This window comes from Clarias gariepinus, chromosome 9, assembly GCF_024256425.1.
Source record: "Clarias gariepinus isolate MV-2021 ecotype Netherlands chromosome 9, CGAR_prim_01v2, whole genome shotgun sequence".
In the NCBI taxonomy this organism is placed as follows: domain Eukaryota; kingdom Metazoa; phylum Chordata; class Actinopteri; order Siluriformes; family Clariidae; genus Clarias; species Clarias gariepinus.
In genome coordinates this window covers 29,574,944-29,592,898 of record NC_071108.1, presented here as the reverse complement: position 1 = coordinate 29,592,898, position 17,955 = coordinate 29,574,944, and the positions used below count along the sequence as shown (strand labels likewise).

The 17,955-nt window shown below is 37.4% G+C and overlaps 1 protein-coding gene across 1 annotated transcript in view; it reads right to left on the bottom strand.

Annotated features, from left to right (window-relative positions):
- The window catches only part of pcsk5b (proprotein convertase subtilisin/kexin type 5b), a 53,627-nt gene that overhangs the window by 1,452 nt on the left and 34,220 nt on the right, over positions 1-17,955 (bottom strand). The window contains exons 24-36 of the mRNA XM_053504645.1: positions 14,942-15,010; positions 13,607-13,649; positions 13,375-13,517; positions 11,876-12,079; positions 10,870-10,953; positions 10,549-10,738; positions 9,868-10,082; positions 8,908-9,144; positions 6,859-7,092; positions 6,484-6,661; positions 1,969-2,186; positions 1,721-1,821; positions 1,090-1,279 (exon numbers count right to left, since the gene is read on the bottom strand). Of these exons, the coding sequence (XP_053360620.1) occupies positions 1,090-1,279; positions 1,721-1,821; positions 1,969-2,186; positions 6,484-6,661; positions 6,859-7,092; positions 8,908-9,144; positions 9,868-10,082; positions 10,549-10,738; positions 10,870-10,953; positions 11,876-12,079; positions 13,375-13,517; positions 13,607-13,649; positions 14,942-15,010 (2,106 nt within the window). The remainder of the gene's footprint in view (positions 1-1,089; positions 1,280-1,720; positions 1,822-1,968; positions 2,187-6,483; positions 6,662-6,858; positions 7,093-8,907; positions 9,145-9,867; positions 10,083-10,548; positions 10,739-10,869; positions 10,954-11,875; positions 12,080-13,374; positions 13,518-13,606; positions 13,650-14,941; positions 15,011-17,955) is intronic.

Here is a 17,955-nt window from a genome sequence, read left to right as displayed (position 1 = left end):
TTCCTTTAGTTCATACACTGCCTGGCCAAAAAAAAAAAGTCACACACACTAAGATTTTCTCCAATGACCTTGAGTTCCCTCTTGCTCCCAGCACCACTCTTTCACAATCTGAGTTCTGCAATACACCTGAGACATCAGGGAGGCAAAAATCCCATAAATAAGATAACCTGGTCATTCAGTACACTCAAGTCGTCAGCTGACTTAATTTTATTGCCACATAACGTTGCTGAGTCTAGACCTGAGCAACTGAAGCAACTCCAGATCATATGCACATATGCATGATGCGTACATGGCTTCATGCGCTTCCCTTTTCATGCTGACAAAACAAGTCAATCTGAATTTATCAAACCCCATGACTTTTTTCCGGTGCTTCAAAGTCCAATCTTTAGCAACTGAAGACTTTTTTATTGATTAGTCTCACTAACAAGTCAAGTGGTTTTCTTATGGCCACATAGCTGTTTTTCCTAGTCTTATCACATAGTGTGTGTGTGCGTGTTTGTGTGTGTGCGTGTGTGTGTGTGTGTTTAAGGGTTCTAAACCCAATTCCAGTCATTAAAAAAAATATCCTTAGTTGTTTTCTTTGCTTGATGCAGCCCAATAATTTGACCTTACCAAAATGGCAACTTTTTTTTTTTTGCCAGGCAGCGCACTTTATTTATATACTTAATGATCCATAAACAAAACTGTTAATAATCTTTTGTATTATCTGGCATTTTTGTATGCAATATTTTTATTACATTTTATAAAGGACTCACCTATCTGTGCTAAACAAATTCTCATTTGTCAATTATTACTGCAATGCTGATAATGCAAAGGTTCCTGGTTATGGCAGTTTTTATTATTATTATTATTATTATTATTACATTTTGTTTATTATTTAATTTTATTTATTTATTTATTTTTTTTATCTTATTTTATTATAAACAATCATTGTTTCAATCACTATTATTTGCATCAATATTCAATCAATATTATTTATATATTATGTTTGTCTCGAATCATGAGCGCCATATCACGTATTGAATTGTATTGTGACATAAGCACATCATCACATCCCTAGTTTTTTTGTTCTGGATAAAAGATTTTTACCGTCATTGCACTGGCAGCACTCCCAGGACAGAGGAGACGAGTCCACACGACTTTCTTTTCCACAGCAAGCTAAACACCTTCCATCCTCTGAGAGACGATGTACAGCATGGCAGGAGGTGCAGTTAAACGGCCCCGCCCCTTTACACTCTAGACATGATGGGTCACATGGTATGCACTTAAGCTCTGGGCTCTGTGTGGGACAAGAAGACATTTTAGAGAGAAGTAGGTAGACTGGTGAATGGACAACACACAGGCATGAGGAGCGGTCCTGTGGTGATTAAATACTGGGAATCTATACCTTTATATATCTATAAACCCTATATGGTAGATGTAGCTGACAAAATAAAAAGGATCAATACCTAGAGATACAGTGTGTACCTAATAAACTGGCCACTCAGTGTTGTTTAATTGTTAATAGAAATATCAACTATTTTAATGTGATAAATGCAGCAGCATGCCACCAGCACTACCCACACACACACACACACACACACACACACGCACGCATACACAACCATATACCACGAATCAGAACAAATTAGATCTCCATTTAGATGTGAAGTGATTTAATGATTTCTGTATCAGATGCACCACAGCACTGGTTATTAATCCAAGCAGCAGGCTGTGTTACCGTGGATATAGCGTACTCTCCAGCCAGACACAATGATGAGCACATTCCTGCGAACATTCGGAAGCCCTCATAGCAGGACTTGCAATGAAAAACGCCCGATTCTGTAAAACAGATTAAACGTAATCACTGATCATTTCATTAAAACTGAATATAATGTATGTTGTTGTTTATATAATAGGTACAGTATGTCCTCATATCATCTATTCTAGGCTGCAAAATAATCAACCATACATTTAGAAGTGTCTTACTTTTACAGGTTTTGCAGGTTGGGTCACATCGTTGGCACACTTTATTCGAAGTGTCAGTGAAGTGGTCGGATGGACACACGTGCACACAAATCCCTTCATGCTTTAACAGGAAGTAACCCTCGCTACAGCCTAGGCAGTGTTTCTTACCACTGCCTGAACACTCCTCACACGACGGGTCACATGGTTCACATGTACCACTGGTATCATCGCCATAAAACCTGAAGGAATGTGCACCATTTATATTGATTTGATTGTTGTTATCATTATTAATAATAATAATAATAATAATAATAATAATTTGCAACACGGTGGTATAGTGGTTAGCACTGTCGCCTTGCACCTCTGGGGTGCCGGTTTAATTCCCGCCTTTATGTGCATGGAGTTTGCATGTTCTCCCTGTGCTTCGTGGGTTTCCTCCAGTTTTCTCCCAATGTCCAAAGACATACAGATTAGTGTGTGAATGAGTGTATGAGTATGTGTGTGTGTGTGCTCTGCTGTGGATTGGCACCCCATCCAGGGTGTACCCCGCCTCATGCCCTAAGTCTCCTGAGATAGGCTCCAGCCCCCCCGCAGTGTAGATGATGAGTGAGTGATGATAATAATAATAATAATAATAATAATAATAATATGATGATATACAACATTAAGACAAAGGCAGAAAAATTATCAAGTGAAAGTTAGATGATTAGTTTTTTAGCCTCTGTTCTCACACGTATATTACTGCACAGTGAATTTCTTTTTTTTTTCCCTCATATCCCAGCTTGTTTGGAAGCTTTGGTCAAAGCCGAGGGTCAGCCATGATACAGCACCCTGAAGCAGGCAAGGTTAAAGGCCTTGCTCAAGGGCACCAACCTTCTGATCAGTATCCCACCAGAGCCTTATCCTATTAAGAAAATAACCTCCAACATCGGAGGTTACCACTAAGCTGTCCACTGAGCTGTGTCGTATCAGGGGCACAAGGACACACAGAGACACACACTTTAAATATTCTGCGTTTCGTAATGAACATAAAAAAAGTTAGCTGTTAAATGTTTCTACATAATAATTATTGTGTATTGCATAATTGTAAAAAAATAAAAAAAATAAAAAAATAAAAAAAACTATTTAGCCTATAGGTATTTAATTTAGGAGTACAGGAAATTGGTGGACCTAAATCACTTTGCATTTGAATATAATAAGAATATGACATGAATATTCACTATGTTTTTGTTTTTTTTCCCTTTTAACAACAAAAGTAAACAAAAGCTGTGTACTGTAATGTAACCGCTCTCCTGTTTGGGGAAACTATAGCTATTAATTAAATAAGGGTGTTAATAAGCCAAGTCTTTTTTTTTTTAAGATAAAAAAATATACAAGGGGCATTCAAATAAAAAGACTTTTGATTATGCAGAATAAGAGAATACAGTTATAAGAGTAAAATCTACCTTTATTTCTCTATATAATCCCCTGCTACACTAATGCACTCATCCCAGTGATTCACTAGTGCTCGAACCATCAAAGTTTTCTCAGTATGCCTGAGCCAAGATCAGACTGCCTGCTTCACATCCAAAATGCTGGCCTCCCAGGAACTCCTTTAATGGCCCAAACGTGGGGAGTGAAGTCAGGATTGTGCGGGGCATATGGCAATAATTTCCAGCTTCTGGAATTTTACAATATGCAAGTGATATTTGTGAATGATAGTGTGATTGTTCCGCAACTTGGTGGTGGAGATATTTAAGAATCAGGCGTACCACTTGCTGGATTTTCACAGAAACAAGTGCAGTGGGTTTCAGGCTACCTCGGCCGGGATCGTCTTTCACGGACGTACGGCTGTGAATGCACTGTTTGCACCATTCATGTGTCTTACTGCGGCTAAGAGTTTCATCAACGTACTGTATTTTGCTATAATGTCATCAGTTTTCATTCACCAGAAATTTCACCTGGTTCGACTTGAAGGCCCTGTGTAATAATATCTGGAATGCCATTTTTTTTAATCCTGAATTGACCTTCTAAAGTCTTCTGCTTTCTTAATGTTCCTTAAATAAGAATTTAACATCTATTAGAAAGAACACACGATTTAATGGGGCTATCTGACAAAAATATTCAAATATTGCTATTATGTTAACGTACAACATGAAATAACATTAAGTTAATGTTAAGGACTAGGAAGAGAAAGCTTTTCAGATTGTGTAAGAAGAATTTTCGTTAACATGGTCTTAAACTAATGCTCCGTTTTTTTTGTTGTTGTTGTTTTTGTTTTTTAAAGAGCACAAAAGCATTGCAAAGTATAAAAGATCCAGAATACCACATCTTTGTTAAAAGCCCACTGCAATATAAAAGGGTGTGGATTTTTGATTCATGTAGTGGGAGACTATGTCAAAGTCTTTAAATTACTAGTCTCTACTGAGCCAAGGGTGTGTGTTGCTGGGTGCATGTTCAAAGGACTGAACTAATGAATTATTTTAATATCCAGTCTTTGTAATCATCACAATCACGTTACGTTTGACAAAAATAAGAGAATTATAACACTTGGAGGAAGTCCACCAAGCTTTTTAATTTGTGGGAAAGAAACAAATCAAAGAAATCACACAAACCAGTCACTTGGATATGGAATCTGGCTATGGAAAACAGACATTATATTATTTCAATGAATGTTTTTTTTTAAGAGTAGAGATAATTATGAAATCGTTTAACTGTTAAGGATAAAATAAAGGAATCAGCTTATAATTTGCATTTCTAAAACAAACTCCAGTTCAAGTTTAGATCCACAAATTAGCCTACAGTTAGGAGAATACATACATATACACAAAAGCTGTTGGACTCCAATTTTACTAGTTAATTTTATTTTTAACGTATTTCTAATGTATTTTTAATGTATTTATTTTTTTATTGTATTTCTTTTATTCATATTTATTTTCTTATGTATAAGCTTTTATTATTTTTTAAGGTCACTGACAGTCGTGTAAGCATTTCACTGCATATCGTACTGTGTATGACTGTGTATGTGAATTTGAATTTGATTAAAAGTAAACATGACCTCAACAAGAAAGTTGTCAACTGATGATGGAAATGATTATAAAAGTCCTTTAAAAAAAGGAAAGACAACACAGAGTTTGACATAAGGGTGTGGTTGTCTCCGGTCGGCTGTATCTAAAATCTGGTTCAGGTATAAACAAAAAAGAAACCATCTGAGTAGACCAAGGAGGGATAGAAAACTTACAGCTACAGTAAGTGCCTTACAAAAATAGAAACCTTACGCCAAAACAAATAGAAACCATAAACAGGAGTCAAGGATTGTGACAGAACTGTAAGAAATTGGGATGGAATGTGAAAATAATTAAATGGGATTTACATATAGAACATTGAATGAAAACCAGCACAAACTGGTTGAAAGTCATATTCAGTGAAATACAGAGGACGTCAAGCACAGTATGATGAGACTCTTAGCCGAAGTAAAACATATGCCTGATGGCTCGGATCCCGGTGAACATTTAGGAAGTGGAGCACGTGATCTTTGAAAATCAACTGATAAACTTGCAGAGGCAGATTGTGTGGGAACTGTACACACAATCATTTACCTACACATTACAGGAACTTACCTGGAAGTTATTGCCACATCCGCTGTACAGTCCTGACCTCACTCCAAGAACATTTCTACATGTTAAGGTTATTAAAGGAGTTCCCGTGAGGCCAGTGTTTCAGACATGAAGCAGGCATTCTGATCATGGCTCCAGGGTACTGAGATAATTTCCATCTTTACGATATTCAAGCACAAATGAAACTCTGGGATACGTGCATTGGTGTAGAAAGGGATTATATAGAGGAATAAAGGGAGTTTTGGTGCTTGTAAAAATATCTATGATATTTTTATGTGTTATAAAGGCTGGGTGAATATCATCATAAGTACACTATAGAGATTCCTTTTTTTTTTTTTTTTACTGGTGGTTGTTTGGAGACTTCATGTGTTTGGGCCAATGCACATAGCTTGATATCAAGGATCACAAAACATGGATAGATAAGCATGGGAAAAAGATTCATGATTTAATGAGAAATTCTTCCTAAATACTTATGAGCTGCTTAACTCATAAATTAAAGTTGTTCTGACGACAAAAAAAAAAACCTTTTTAACACTTCTTCATGATCCTCAAGCTTTAATTTTTATATATTATTATATTATAGTTATATTATATTATATTATATAACTTGCTATTTAATAAGTACTAATCTTTTAACATATTAATATTGTTAGTTGTTCTGTTATATGCAGCTCATCAGAGGTGAGATCCACACACATGTTGTTTGAGTGTGTGGTGCCCTCTAGTGGTGAAATGGCAAATGCCTGTCATGATGACAGTGCAGAATGAGATCAAGCAGACCCTGTTATTCTATTCATAACTATAATGTCATTTTCTTCCCCATGATTTCTTTATCATTTAGTTACAAATATATATATATATATATATATATATATATATATATATATATATATATATATATATAAAAAAATAATAACTTGGCAAAGACATGAAGGTGTACCTGGAAGGGCACTTTGGCAGACAGGTATTTCCCAACCTGAAGAGACCTACTTTGCATCTGAGGCAGTCGTTACTATGATGCCCACGGCACACTGCACACGTCACATGACACTTAATACACTCATGCTCGTTCGTATCACCGTAGTAACCATCCGGGCACGTGGTAACACACATGTGTCCTGTTGCGGAGGGAAAACAATATTTGCTTCAGTTTTATTTCTGGCTTCTTAGTAATAATGTGTGCAATGATTAGAAAGAATGCAGTATTCCCCTGTCATATAATGTGGTTTTAATTATGCTGTCATTGTAAATGGGAATTAGCGATATTGTACTGTTTTTCCCAGAGGAGCAGTCGGCAGAGGAGGCATGAACTCACTGTGCAGGTAATAGTCAGAGCGGCAGCTGAGGCACAGATGTTCACTCGCGCCCGAGCAGCGGAGACAGCTTGCGTGGCACGGTGTGCACTGCCCATCTTTATCCTCGAATGTGTTTGCGGAGCAGTTACTATAGAACTCACAATGGCCGTTAACATTTTTCCTCGTGTTGGGCCTGCAGCTGAGGCATGAGGATGGGTGAGGGCCAGAGCAGGTCAGGCAGGACCTGTCACAGTCTGGAAAACACACACACACAAACCACCCAGTTAGATTTACCCTGGCTGATTAATCACAGGTAGATTTTTTTTTTCATTTTCTATACTTAGACAGATACAGGGACCAAAAAATGATGATGTGGCAAAGGATGTAATAATTAAGTCAATTATGAGGGGCGTTCAAATCAAGGCGGGATTTTTGATTGTGCAGAATAACAGAAAAATCTCCTCCTATACTAAGCCCAGCGTTTTACTATTACTCGGATACCATCAAGATAGAAAGTTTTCCCCGAGCGATGATCGGACTGCCTGCTTCACATCTAAAACACCGACCACCCAGGAACTTCTTTAATGGCCCAAACATGTGGAAATGGCTTGGAGCGAGGTCAGGACTGTGCGGGGGATGTGGCAATAACTCCCATCTCCAGAGTTTCTGTAACGTGCAAATGGCGTTTGTGAATGATTGTGTGTACAATTCCCACAGAGATGCGTAAGCAACTTGAGGAGAAGTAATCGATTTACAAGGATTCTTCACTCGCTTAATGTTCACAGGAATGAAGTGGCCTCCGAGCCACCTCGGCCAGGACCGTCATTCACAGATGTACAGCTTTTTATAAAAAATAGCACCATTTATTGTGGCTAAGAGTCTCATCACCGTACTGTGCTCAGAGTCTTCTATGAATATCATGCTCTTATCACAAGTCCTAGTTTGACTTGAACGCCCCTTATAGAGTATGTTCGCAACATCCCAAAAGTATCAAATGATCAAAAAGGTGCAAATTTTTCCTTTTTTTTTTTTTTTTTTTGCACCACTCCCTGAATCTTTTGGACTCAATCCTGTTAATTTCACATTATCACCCTAATATACGTTGTCTTTTAAACAGAAACTATCTTAATGTGCAGTGCTAAATGATGACCCAGGATCTATAAATGCATCCTTGTGTTTTTGTGGGCAAGATTCCAATTTTTTGTTTAAATCATATTTAGTTCATCTGTACACCATATGGAAAGTTGCTTTGAATAAAACGCACTGTTCATACAACACTGTTTTTGCACTGATTGTAATTGGAACCTAATAGTTTTGTGGAGACAAATTAAAGAAAGAACAACACAAAATATTTTTTTTATGAGCTAGTGAAAAAAACACAAACTGAAAGGTAAAGAATGTGTGTCTTACTTGACTTTTAAGGGCAAAATGTAACCAAAATACAAATACATTCAGACGTAACCAACCAATCAGGGCTATTAGACTTGACCATGAAAGAAACAACAAATGCCCGTAAAGACAAAACATGCCACCAGTTTCCAGACTTAGATTACCAAAATTACTCAGAGAATAAAGAAGGAGAAACCATGATATATAGTACTGAAACCCATATGAATAGTCTGAGGCTGTAAGGTTTGAGCTGTCCGACATCTGTGCAGCATCTGGTTGTGCAATGTCTAGCTTTTGTTTGTACAGTGGCAGCCTTGGCTTATGTTGTTCGGTTTCCATATTCCGTTATGATTCATTTAATTATGAAAAATTAGGAGGCCTTAGAATAAGGTCCTGTAGAGAAAACTGGTTTCAAATATCCAGACTTGTGTTAAGACTAAATATGCTGAGACTACCAGACAGTATGTTGAGACTACAAACGATAATTACTTTAAATCTTTTTTTATTTTATTTTGATCACTGATGTTTAGCTTTTTAGATTTTCATAGGATGTCTTGCTTTAAAAGATGCAATGGTATATTAGGGACTAGAGAATTGCCAGGTCCCAGATTGCACAAGTTTGTGTGTGTGTGTGTGTGCGTGTGTGCGTGCGCGTGCGCTTGCGCTTGAGATCAACATACCCCGACATTCATTCTTATCCTGGTATGTGCCTGTCGGACAGGTGGACAGACATGCTCCATTGTAGCGGACATATGAAGCATACTGGCACGATATGCAGTCGTCTTCATTAGGCCCATCACAGGTTTCGCAATTTTTATGACAACGTTCACATTTCTTTTCTTCAAGCTTTGGAAAGTAGGCTTTAGGACAGTCATCCAAACACATGCCATCATACAGAAAATAGTACTTTTCGCAGTCTGTAAGAAAGATAAAATGAAAGGAAAAAAAAAACATATATTTTTTAGATTTGGACCCACATGTCACCCCTGTGGACTTCCGTGGTAAGTAGGCTAATAAATACACCAAAAAAATATCATTCATTGATCTACAGTACTGTGCAAAAGTCTGCCCTCATTTCTTCATATTTTACTTCCAAAGATTTTTGTCTCAAAGATGGGGTCTCAGGGATAGTTTTCCAGGCTTCCTGAAGGACTTTTTTGGCTCTCATTTTTAGTCCAGTGTCTGTACCATGACCAGTTTCAGACAAATGTTTTTTGTTTGTTAAACCACAAAGTGACCTATGAATCATTCAAGCATAAAAGACATCTAAACTAAGGCATGAACCAGTCAGAAACAAGTGCAGATAAAACTGGTGATGCTGAATGCTGAGTGGTTGAACGGACGAGAAGGGAAATGAGGTTGCTGCTGCATCCTACATAAATTGTATCTTTTTCCACTTGCAACTTAAATATATGTTCCCATTTCTTACATTTAATCTATATCATTTAATTTCATTTAATAAGAAAAAAATGGGGGTGGCGGCCGTAAAAAGTTTTACACAGTACTATTAGTTACAGTGCTAATAAATACATTTTGATATACTGTATAATGAACCAATGAATGCCCCCCGTATTTCTGGGGTAAATGTATCTTAGCTGTAGCTGCCTTCACTGCTGGTGCAACATAGCAGAAGTCCTTACCACTGCATTTGCCTTTTATGTCACACTGGGTGCAGCCGTCAGGACACTGCTCACACACATTGTCTTTGATGTAGTAGCCCTCAGGGCAATGATCCACACAGGTGTGTCTATGCAGCAGGTACTGTGGCTCACAGCTTAGACAGTAATCAGCTTCTTTTTCACATGAGTCACATCGTTCAGCACAGCTATGACAATTGCCACCTTCAGTGTAACCCCTGTAGAGATTTAAATCAAAGTGTGTCCTGATTAGAAAAATGTCGAGTTTATTCGAATTTAGTTGCCATGACACACTATGAAAAAGAACACAAATTAAAATTTTCATGAATTGGGATCGAGTCACGCTACAGCTATCTGAAGCAAAGGCGTTTTGAGAGCAGGGGTGCCGTGCTCTTGTTCCCTAACGGTGTGTAAGCAGCAGTTTTAAAAAAAATTTGATGTGTCAGAGGAGGCACATGTTAGTCTACTACACTATCCCTAGTTGGTAGCTGTAGGTGACACGGGAATGCCCTATTAAGGCAATAAGTGGGAACTGAAAATGATTAAATTATATATATTTATATATATATATATATATATATATATATATAGAGAGAGAGAGAGAGAGATAGATAGATAGATAGATAGATAGATAGATAGATAGATAGATAGATAGATAGATAGATAGATAGAAACTATGCACACTTTTTACACTTGGCAACACATAGGCCATTCTGTAGGTAGAAGTGTTGTTTGCACTTGAGGCAGTGTTGGGCATCATGGCACAGGACACATTGTGGTGAGCAGTCCTCGCAGTGCCCACTTGTCTTGTTCCCAAAAGCACCCACAGGGCAGGATGATGCACATTTTCGGGTGCTTGCTTCTAGAAACATACCTATCGATACATACACATAGATATCAATATTTTTTCCAGAGTATTTAATTTCTTACTTTTTTTACATCTGAAAAATTTCTTCAAAAAAATAAAAAGATAATATGGAAGCACTGAACAATCGGAACACTTACCATCAATGCAGGTATTACATTCGTCCGCCTTCCGGCCCCAACACAGCTTACAGGTAGAATGACACTGCTCACATTCTCCCTCTCCTTCTATACATCCCACACACACACATACATATACACACACACACACACATAGACAGAGGTTGAGAGGAGACAGAAGGCACTTACACAGCAAGCAGTAATTTTAAGATGAGCCAAATGTATGATTTACTATCTTCAGGATGAGGCACATTATAAGCAGATGCTAATTATAGCAGCCTGGGACTTGTGGAAAAGCACCAGCATAAGCATATTTCCCTGGTTCGTACTGTATATTTAGCTTAATAAAATATTTTATAAATACGATTAAAACATTTCTCAGATCGACTACATTTAGATAATATCACTTGAATCACACCAAATTAATCATATTTTCATTTGTTTCCTCATATATAACATGATTAAAAGTAAATATAAAGGTTGTTCAAGTCTAACCGGGACTTTTAATTGTACAGAATCAAAAGTAAAAGCTCTCTTCATAACCCCCTGCTACACTAATGCACTTATTCTAGTTTCACAAGTGCTTGGATACCCTCAAGGTAGAAAGTCGTCTCAGTATGCATACATCAGACTATTTGCTTCATTCCTGAAACGCTGGCCTCCCAGGAACTCCTTTAAAGGCCCAAACATGTGGAAATGGCTTGAGGCGAGGTTAGGACTGTACAAGGCATGTGGCAATAACTTCCAGTCAAGTGAATAATTGTGTGTCATCGATTTTTAAGGACCAGGAGTTCCACTCGCTAAATGTACATGAAAATGACTGTTTTACTGTACATTTACTGTGCATAATTGTACTGCACTTAAGGTCTTCTGTAAATGATAATCGTAATTTTTTTATTAATTTTTTTACGCCTTCACGAGAAAGTTTATTGCATGTCCCGGTTTGACTTGAACAGCCCTCGTAGAATATTTTACAGGAAACTCCACCAGCGTATTAATATTAGGCTACATGAACACATCACCTTACCGTTAAAAAAGTGTAACGGGTCACAATGGACTGCTTTCCTTGGGCTGACACACTGGCCCCCAACCAAACGCATTTCATCTTCACAAGAGTCGCAGTCGTCATAGAATGGCCCGCCACATGAGCGGCATTCGTGGTGGCATGGCTCGCACTCATTCATCGAGTCTTTAAAAAAACCCTCTTTACATTTCTCCACACACATGCCATCTAGACATGAAAAACGTTTGCTTTCAGGTACAGTCATAATTAAGGACTCAAACAAAATCATGACTATAACTGTAAATACAAATGTAGATATAATTTTTAAATGTTTTACTGTATAGTATGCTGTTTTCTTTAGCAAAAAAAACAGAGCACCGTATGAAAGAACAAGTTTCTTTTATTCTATATTGCACTTCTTCCAGTTGGAATTCAGATGAGAGAAGGTGTGAAGGGCTGGTAGCAGCATGTCTGTCCTCACCTAGCGTCTACGTAAACCTTTATTTTTCTGCCCTTAGGCAAACACCCATCACACCCACACCCACATACATCATCATCATCAGACAAAAGACACATATCCGGACAGACTCTTAGCAGCAATCGGATGCAACTTAAAGGAAAAATCCACAACAAACTAATTGCCTTAAAAACTTTATAAATAATAAATATAGGAGAAAAAAGGCATTTTTGATGTTTCATGATTCTTATGTGTGACAATTCATATATATTCGTAGTATCTATTTTTTATTTTAAAATGTTTGCATTCAAGATAAAAAATGTTGCTGTTTCTATATAATCCTGCAGGTGGCACACACTAAACTATTCACACAGCACAGTGTGCGGTAGGAGCTAATAATTTGCTAAGTTTGTGTTTAGAATTGTTACAAAATCTGAAATATTTATATCAAATTCGGATATTTATAAAATAGTGATACCGTCCCTGATAATATATAATCCCTAATAATAATTAACCCTTGACCTTCAACTGTATGAAATGTTTATAATTCAGAAATATTTTTTTTTTCCTTTTATTAATTAACATGTTGGGGTACCTTTACCCTTAACATCTTCCTACATTATCCACAATGCTGCCTGACTACCTACTCATAGTGCTGTAAGAAACGTAAGTCGCTCTGCATAAGGGCATCTTCCAAATGCTTTAATGTAAATTTAAATCTCCGTGGGCCATTTTGAACCTGAATCAGGCAACTAACCTTTCTCGGATTGAAATAGCTACTTGGTTGAGTAAAGAAACCTTTCAAACCATCAAAAGAAATCCAGTTGACATGACTCTACTTCCAGACTCATCACTTGAGACGACTTGCTCAGTTTCTGGCATAACTCAGCGTGACATCATCATATAACTGTTCTACTGCCAAATGCTTTCTCCCCACCACTTCTACATTGGATTTTCATTAACACACTTTTAAACATCCCAAATACCATAAATAAATCAGTGGAATCTTTTTTTTTTAAAGCACATTAATTCAGATCTGTCTCATACAGATGTTATTCTTTGGCACCTGAGAGTAAGAAGCCATCTTCACAGAGGTAACACTGGGCCTCATCACAGTTGACACAATTATCTTCACATGGACTGCACACCATATAGGTGTCATCGCCATATGTTTTCTCAGGGCATATCTTATGGCAACTTGTCCTCAATCTAATGAAAACAAATTTACTTGTAAAGCTATTGAACATCACATTTAAAATGACTCTTGAAAAAAAATAAATGAAACTAGCAAAACTTACTTGTAATATCCTTTTAGACAGGACAAACAGTTTTTTGGGTTTGCTGACAAACAAAGGAGAAGAAATTGAATTAATTAGTCTATCAATTGAAAGAAATTCACAGTGTATTAGATCATAGCTGGACATTCAACATGCCAATCAATCACAAAATATGAAATGTGGCTGAAAGATTTTAGATTCCCTTCAGTAAAACAACACAAGTAAAATAAATGAACCAGCCATTTAGTTGTCTTGTTCTCTGTGTACCAACAGGGGGCAAGCCAACATTGCCCTTCATTGGAGGCGCGATTAGATCCACTTACTCACTGGTTAATTTAATCAGACAGTTGTGAAGTAACTCTGCCCCAGGGCCGATGGGTTGTGAAATCCAAACTAAGCAACTATTCCCTTCGTTCAAGACCTAGGCCAATACATACTTTATCTAATAGAGGCAAGAATGCAAGGCACCAAGGAAACTGTAGGCCTTTAGGGCACATAGACTATTTGGACTGTATCATGACATGGCTGAAAGATTTGTTTAAGGAGAATTTGCTCACACAGCATTAACAAGGACAATGATGAATGACTTGTTAATGTGCCAGTCAACATTTCACACCTGCAGCCTCTAGGGAATTTTATTCCTTGGTAGGCAGGTCAGTAGTAGTGGTGGTGGTGGTGGTAGTAGTGTTTTGTAATGAATTTTTTTTCTTTTTTCTAAATCAGTCTACATAAAAAGATGAACCAATTCTGGCTGAAAATCCACCAACTGCGCCCAGATCGGTTTTGACGACCTTAACCCACTAAAAAGCCCTCAAGGAGCACTTCTTATCATCCACTCTTTAATCTGATCCAGTTGGCCCGTATTTCATTACACACTTATCTCAGGAAAAGCAGTGCGCATCTAGAACTTTGATGACACACACGCGACATGGTGTGACATTGTTTCATCTTTGCCATCAATCCAGCTCCAAGTTTAAATAGATTGAAAAGAGTTGGTAAGAAATGCAGCAAGATATGTGCTTCATCTTCTCATGTTTTTCTCACACACACATACAGCTTTTTCTTTGAGCATAAATGTATTCATGTTCTGCGACAGATAAGTTTGTCAAGAAAAGCTAAAATGGGCTATTACACTGTACCAAGTGCCGTTTTATTACAGTGTGTCTAATTGGTATAAATACAAATTTATTTTGCCTCTCTATTTAAAATTCAACAGGCTACACAATCAGGCTTTACTGCTCAGAATATCAGACAACAATGGGGAAAGGCATGTCTGCATGATGCAATGAAGCATTGCATTTGTCACCATATATAGGTTATCTAGACAAAACTGAAAAATAACACTGCAATACCCACCACTGAGGCACTTTTGACAGCCTTCTTCACAAGTAGCACAATCTTTGTGAGTTATATCATCCACCTCACCTGTATACAGCATACAACATGGTTAATAAGAATATACTGAAAGAGTAAGATAGATAGATAGATAGATAGATAGATAGATAGATAGATGTACCAGAGAATCTCTAAAAAAAAAAAAAAAGATTGAAGACGAGAATGTTCATGTATGTATGTGTGAGGAGGATAGTGTATAGTGGCGTCTGTAGCTAAACCTTCAGGCCACAGCAGAGGATCCGTTTATACATGTCTGCCACTAATGATAAGAATTTGAGTTCCAACACCGTCTGTCTCACTTTTGTTCAGTATCTCAGTCAAACCCTTTTCATATCTTTCTCTGAATGTGTTAAGCAGATCTGATTAGATCAACTACAGTGCATGTTGTGACCAGCTGAGACAACCTCAGTACTGATTTAGGCTGATATGCAGTGATAGAAAGCAGGGTGTGAAATGAAAAGCTTAAAATTCTTCCCTTCAACATATAAATTGACTAATGCACTTCCCTATTGATCTATATTTTCGACTTAAAATGTAAAGATTTTCCGACTTTATTGGCAAAGATGAGTGCATTATAAAAGTTAGTTTAAAACAAACTTTTGCCCAAAGAACATGGTGTATCTGCTTTGATCTTTTTTATGTTCTAAGTTTTATGGCTCAGAATCACATCAAAGGGAATTCTTGCATCTTGATTTTTTTAAGACCAGAAACTGTCCCATTAAAGGGCTTTTTTACACTTACTTATATGAGAATCAACCTTAACATAATAAAAGTATATAAAAATATTGGAAAAAACTTTCTCTTAACATCTATTTATCCATGTAATAAAAAAACACAATTAAATATGCATCAATTTGCACATCACATACATATCCATATGCTATCCATCCATCCATCTATCTATCTATCTGACTATCTATTTATCTATCTATCTATCTATCTATCTGTCTGTCTGTCTGTCTGTCTGTCTGTCTATCTATCTGTCTGTCTATCCGTCTGTCTGTCCGAATCCTTTGGGTGCTGTGAGTTCTAGGGTGGGTCTTCCATGGAGCAAACTTATTTGTCTGGTGTATTCCATGAATGCTTGATCAGATTGAAATCTGGGAATTTGGTGGACATATCAACAAACTTGAACTCTATGCCTGCTCAGCCCCCTATGCAGCAAGCTGTGGTGCACTAAGTGTTCTGACGCCCTTCTATTCTAAAGCCAGTCAGATTTTTTTTTTTTCAGCATTTTGTGCTACATGGCTTTTCCGTGGGGTTGGGAAAGACAGGGTAGTCCTTGGTCCCCACAGACATAGATGAGCTTTGGGTGCACATGATTGTCAGCAGTCTACTGGTGTAATAAAGGCAATTCCTGTGGAAACCCTAGTCATTGTTATTCATACAGTAGTGCCGAATTCAAAAGTGTCTGAATGTTAACGGTGACCACTTGAGCACATAATGTGATTGCATGTTGTATATGATGTATATCCAGACACTAGCTTCTTGAACCGTTTCTGATGGATCTTTCCCATCTCTCTCAATGGATTCTAGTAAGATTCTTGGGTTGACGTGCTGCAATTGTTTTTTTAACTTTAAAGTATGCTTGGGATCATTGTCCTGTTGAAAGGTCCAATAATGTCGAAGTTTCAGCTTTCTAACAGATGGTATGACGTTTTCTTCAAGGATTTCCTGATACTTGATTAAACAGATCTTGCCCTCTACATGGTGCAGGCTTTCAGTGCCAGAGGAAGCAAAGCAGACATATCAGAGACCTTCAGTGTTCAGTATGCACCTTATAGTGCACAGTAAAACTTTAGTGCCTGCTGCCACCAATTCTTTCTGTCGGTCCTTGTCCTTACAGTGCGGCAAAAAAGTATTTAGTCAGCCACCAATTGTGCAAGGATTCACAAAAGTGTAATTTCACAGAGGATTCACAAAGTGTAATTTTTATCATAGGTATACCTCAACTATGAGAGACAAAATAAGAAAAAAAAATCCAATAAATCACATTGTAGGAATTTATATGCAAATTATGGTAAAAAAAATTATTTGGTCACATACAAACAAGCAAGATTTCTGTCTCTCACAGACCTGTAACAACTTTTTTAAGAGGCTCCTCTTAAAGCTTACCTGTCTTACCTGTATTAATAGCATTTGTGATCAGTATAAAAGACACCTGTCCACAACCTCAAACAGTCACTATGGCCAAGACCAAAGAGCTGTCAAAGGACACCCGAAACAAAATTGTAGACCTGCACCAGGGCTGGGAAGACTGAATCTGCAACAAGTAAGCAGCTTAGTAGTCCTACAGTTCAGCTAGAGTAGTCCTCAATAGAGGAATGGGCCAAAATACCAGCAACAGTGTGTGAAAACCTCGTGAAGACTTACAGAAAAATGTTTAACCTCTGTCATTGCCAACAAAGGGTATATAACAAAGTATTGAGATGAAATTTTGTTATTGACCAAATACTTATTTTCCACCATAATTCGCTAATAAATCTTTAAAAATCCTACAATGTTATTTTCTGGGTTTTTTTTCTTATTTTGTCTATCTTCTCTCATCTTTTTAAGTGGGAGAACTTGCACAATTGGTGGCTGACTAAATGCGTTTTTGCCCCACTGTATTTGTGCAAAGCAATGATCTCATCTCTTAACTTTCTGGACAACTCTCTTGACCTAGCCATTTCTGACATGCAGTCAAACATCTCCAACAACAAATCTAGAAAACTGAGGGATTTGATGTGTTGTACATCAAGCACACATGGGGCACCTAATTAGTTGCAAGACAACACCTGATTTACAAAAGTAGTACTGTAATTAAGAATTTTATTCAGGGTGTTTAATAATTTTGAAAGTTCAGTAGTCTTTAAAAGAGGCCACTTGTGTTGAATTTAAAAAAGCATTTGTTATGCATTGGTACGGCCAATTGACATTTAGCCCCAAATTCAATAGAGGGGTCAGGCACTAATGTCAAGCTAGGAACCCTAGGA